Source organism: Sapajus apella, unplaced genomic scaffold (genome assembly GCF_009761245.1).
Source record: "Sapajus apella isolate SASKATOON/1434 unplaced genomic scaffold, GSC_monkey_1.0 scaffold855, whole genome shotgun sequence".
Lineage (NCBI taxonomy): Eukaryota > Metazoa > Chordata > Mammalia > Primates > Cebidae > Sapajus > Sapajus apella.
Genome location: NW_022437781.1, coordinates 16,983 through 21,514, shown reverse-complemented (window position 1 = coordinate 21,514; position 4,532 = coordinate 16,983). Strand labels below are relative to the sequence as shown.

At 50.9% G+C, this 4,532-nt stretch overlaps 1 protein-coding gene across 1 annotated transcript in view; it reads right to left on the bottom strand.

Annotated features, from left to right (window-relative positions):
* Window positions 1-1,737: 1,737 nt before the first annotated feature.
* TTLL2 (tubulin tyrosine ligase like 2) overlaps window positions 1,738-4,532 on the bottom strand; it is a 3,608-nt gene continuing 813 nt past the window's right edge. Inside the window, 3 exon segments of the mRNA XM_032272675.1 lie at window positions 1,738-2,082; window positions 2,482-2,701; window positions 3,904-3,975. Of these exon segments, the coding sequence (XP_032128566.1) occupies window positions 1,738-2,082; window positions 2,482-2,701; window positions 3,904-3,975 (637 nt within the window).

Below are 4,532 nucleotides of genomic sequence, written 5' to 3'. Positions count from 1 at the left end.
AGGAAGGAAGGAAGGAAGGAAAAGAAAGGAAAGAAGGAAGGAGAAAGAAAGAGAGAAAGAGAGAAAGAAAGAAAACGAGAGGCGCCTACTCGTGGCTGTGATTTTATTCTAGCTAAGCCTCTTGGCCCTTCCTGAGGGCAATGCTGGAAGCCAGAGTGGACACAGCCATGGTGTGCCTGCTGCGTGCTCTTCCACCCACCAGAACTAACTCCCAGGCTCCCTGTTCTGCAGGAAAATGCAAAAAAGGCATTTGGGTCTTGGGGCTCCCCACTCATGCTCACTATGCTGGACCTGGACCTCCTGCCGGCCCCCAAGGTTCAAGGCCCAGCCGGCTCCAGCCCAGAGCCCACCAGATGAAGGACTGTGATCTCCACCTTGGCCCAGTCCTCTCCCCAACTAGCCTAGAGCCACAGCGTCTTGACTCCTGGGCTTGGGTGACAAACCCTCTCCCCGTGTCCCCTTGCTGTGGGGTGTGCCCATGGACAAGGCCAGCCCTCTCCCACCTGCTGGGACGGCACTTTTCCCCACCATAGGACAAACTTCAGCAGATTAAATCCAGGTTCAAAATGAGAGCACAAACCGCCTCCCAACACAGGCGTTTCTGGTGCTTACAGGTTTACTACAATGCAAATGCTCAGACGACGCACACGAACTACCCACTGCTGCTTGGAAGTTGTGCAGTTTCCCAACAAGCAGACAGGTGAGTGACGTCACCAGGAACCCGCACAGGCTCCTTTGTGTGCACATATGTGGAGATGTGGAGACTTGCAGTTTATCACATACTTGAGCCCTGTAGGCAAGTTCCCCACAGATAATTGTGAGGATGCTGTGCCCCCCAGGCTGAGAGAGGACTGGGCTGACGTGGAGTTCCCAGTCCTTCATCTGGTGGTTCTGAGCTAGAGCTTGCTGGGCCTTGCAGCCTTGGGGGCCGGCAGGAGGTCCAGGTCCAGCATAGTGAGCATAACTGGGGAGCCCCAAGACCCAAGCAGCTGCCCAGATAATTTGGGGCTCATCCTGTTTAATGCATGCTTTCCGGGTTCTTATCCAAGAGCTGTGAGCCCCGTGGCTTCCGTGCGGGTGTGTGAGCGCACCCAGGTCTGGACACCTCCATAAACGCCATCAGACCTCAGTCGGGGACGTGTGTTTCCGCTCTTCTGGGTGGGCCTGGCTACATGGCCGGAGCAGCAGCCGAGATAAATGGGAGTTACCTGTTTGCGTGGCACAACCAGCTCATGGTCCGGCACGCCACCGCATCGTTTTCTGGAATCCACCCTGGACTCGAAAATCCAATCCTCTGGGTAAACCAGAGTTTTCTGGCTTTGTGACTTTGCTTTACCCTGTCATAATGTCATTTCATCTCCCTTATTTTGAATCCCTGTTTTCTTTATGTTCATAATTTGAGCATCCTCATCTGAGAACCCAGCTCTCAGAATGCTGCAGCCCATCCATGGTTCTCCCATTCAGAGGCCGCTCAGCTTCATCATCACCACCATCAACATGACACTACCGTCCACCTGAACTTTGAATGGAATTTTGCCTCTGGAATGAATTTCTAGCAGAGTGTTAACATAAATAGGGCACATTCCTAACATCGTCATTGGCCATGCAGTTCTCAGCACTGTTTATGTAGGTTGTGAGACATTTCCAGCTCCCTGACGGGCTGCACTCCTCCTTGAAACTAACAAGGCCCTAAACCTTCGGTAAATTTTGTAGTTTCCAAAACATTGTGTACTTAGGTCAACCTGCAGCGAGAAAGGCACCTCCTGTCAACGGGACCAGTGTCCCAGAGCCACCGTGGTGAGGAAGGGTCCGGCCGTCACTCTTCATCACGCTGACTTCTATCAGATCCGGCCTCAGGCAAGCCTTCTGGGACACAGCCAGAGCCTGGGTGGCTGCCACAAGGGCTGAATTTAGACCATAAAATCGGCCCCTCGCTCCGACCTTTCCTTGACACACAGCTGCTGGACACCTCCTAACAGCAAAAGCCATGGCCTCGGTTCCGCTGTTGAAAACTGCTGCCGGCAGCTTTTCTAAGGTGTGGTTTACACTGACGGTGCTGTCACGCAGAAGCCTTGAGATTTTCTTTTAAAAACACACACACACATGATTGGGCTAATGGAGTCATTTTGGTCAACTTCCCAGCAGTTATAATTTCTTTGCAAGACTTAATATAAACTAGGTTGAAAAAGGGTCCTAAAAATGGATATTTTGGTCTTGATTTCATTAGTTTCTTCTAAGAAGTCTAATCATAATCATAAAACAAAACTAAAAAAAAAACAAAACCTGAAAACCAAACCCCCATTTTACATGGAAAGATTCTACTGTTCTTTGCACGGCCTGAGGTGCTATGGGCAGGGTGGGCGTTAGTGGGGTAGGGGCGCTGCTCAATGGGACGTGAGTTCAGACAAGTGTTGACCGTGGGCTCTGAGCCAGGCCCCCTGAGATCTTCGCCGGGCCACCCCAGGCAGGTGGCCTCCTCGCCTGAGCTTCGCCATCTACGTCTGAGTCAGAGTGCCAGCCGGAGCCCCATGTGGAGGGTTCCCTGGGGCTGTCCCAGTAGGAGAAGCAGGACTGCTGGTGTTGCTGCAGGGGAGTGAGGCTCATCAGGACAGCCCAGGCAGGCCGCTGCGGGTCCAGGCATGCTTCTGGGGTGCCCCAACTCCAGACGATATCAGTGGGCTGGGAGCTCTGACCCTTGAAACTGTAGCAACATTTCCCCAGACTGTGCTCAGATCACTCATGGACAGCAATGCGTTCCTCCACATCACTCGGGGGAAAACACAGAGGGGCTCAATCACAGGGAGGTCTCTGTGCCGGTTTCTAACTTGGGTCTTTAAAATTTCAGCGAAGAGGTTACTTTGACATCAGTTGAATCTACCCTTTGTGATGTGATTTTCATGCACACCTCACTCTACATGCAAAGACCAGCAATAGCATTTGTGTCTGGTGTGAATTTCTAGGTCCTCCTCTCTGAAGAACAGTTGCCTGTGCTTGGCGCTAGCTGGGGCCAGGAACTCGGTCTCTTTGGACCATTCTTGTTATCCTTGTCCAAGTTACTCCTGTGCCTCTTGGGGGTCCTGCTTGCTCCTGTCCTGGGCCAGCTCCCCCAGAGCCTGCTTCTTGCTGCTTCACTGGAAGCACTGAACTTCCTTCCAGCCTCTGTGGGGCCAAGGGCTTGCATTTTGATTAGGAATTTGTATTACTTACAATGCCAACTCCCATATGCTGCGTGAAGTTTCTTTGTGGCTAATTTCTCAGGAGCCTTGGAATGGTCTTCCGTCTTTATGTCTGTGTGACTCCTCTGTCCTAGCCTCCTGCGTTCTCTGCCCAGCCGTCTGCATTCCTTGTGGAAAGCGTTCTGTCCCTCTGGAGTCTGTACATGTGTGTCACTTCCTGCCTGATCTGTGGCTATTAGAATGGTTAAATCTGGCTTCTTTGCACAGGAAAGGTGTAACTTCCTGCTTTGGGGTCGTCTGAAACTGGCCGTGCACGGGGCTGACCTGTGGATGGACAGCACTTCCTATGTAACATCGTCAGGTGTCCTCTTGGACGCCTGCACATTGTTTTGAAGCTCTGAAATGCTAATTTTCAAGTCATAAGAGAGGGTGTAGTCCTAGAAGTGCTCTGGGTAGTAGCGGCACCGGTGGATGAAGTTGGGGAACAGTCACCCGGTCACTGTGAGCAGGGGCGGAACTCCTCATTTCATATGCAAGTGACGATTTTCTGGTTTAATTGAAAAAGGTGAACTGCTCTGTGTCTGCATTTAAACCACAAATGGATTTTGTGTTTGTCAGGGGCTTCATGACCCAGTCATTGTTCACGATTAGCTTCAGGTGGGTTAGCATTGTCCTCAGTTTTTCAAAACAAGGAAGCTGAAGTTAAGCAAGGTCAAGACTTGCCTACACTAGGAGGGCGTCCATCTTTCCCAGTTGGTAATGCACAGGGTCAAAACCATCATAGATATTAAGCGGCCATCTTAAACAAACAGCATGTAAAGGAGTCCAAGTTCATTCCCTGTTCTAGTTTTCTCACAGTTAGACGATTGCTCTTTTTCTCTCTAAGAAATGTGAACAACCAACTCAGAAAGCGTGTGTCAATTGCAGCCTGGCATTACCAACGAACACCAAGTGCCAGGGCAGAGGAACCCCTGCAGCCAACTGAGCATCGCGGAGAGACTGGGACTAGGACCCCGGGCCCCACGTCGCCCAGTGCTGTGGAACGTGGTACAGGAGCCGTGTTGCGATGCGGGTGATGCTGGAAGTGACTCTCAGCATTGCTCTTCTCCCCTCTGTTTTGATGCTGTTGACAGGACGTTCTTGTATCTGTAAGAAGTCTGTGCACCGTATTCTGAAGAAGTGGTCTACGTGACTCCTACTTTTCTTGACTTTCATTCTTGTCGATGTTCTGGGTGTCTGCTTGGGAAGAAGGCATGGTCTCTGGTTACTGAGCACTGCATTCTGTGTTTATCCATCAGATCAAACTCTTTGTGTTGTTCAACTCCTTTATATTTTGTTTGTCCTAAATTAATTTTT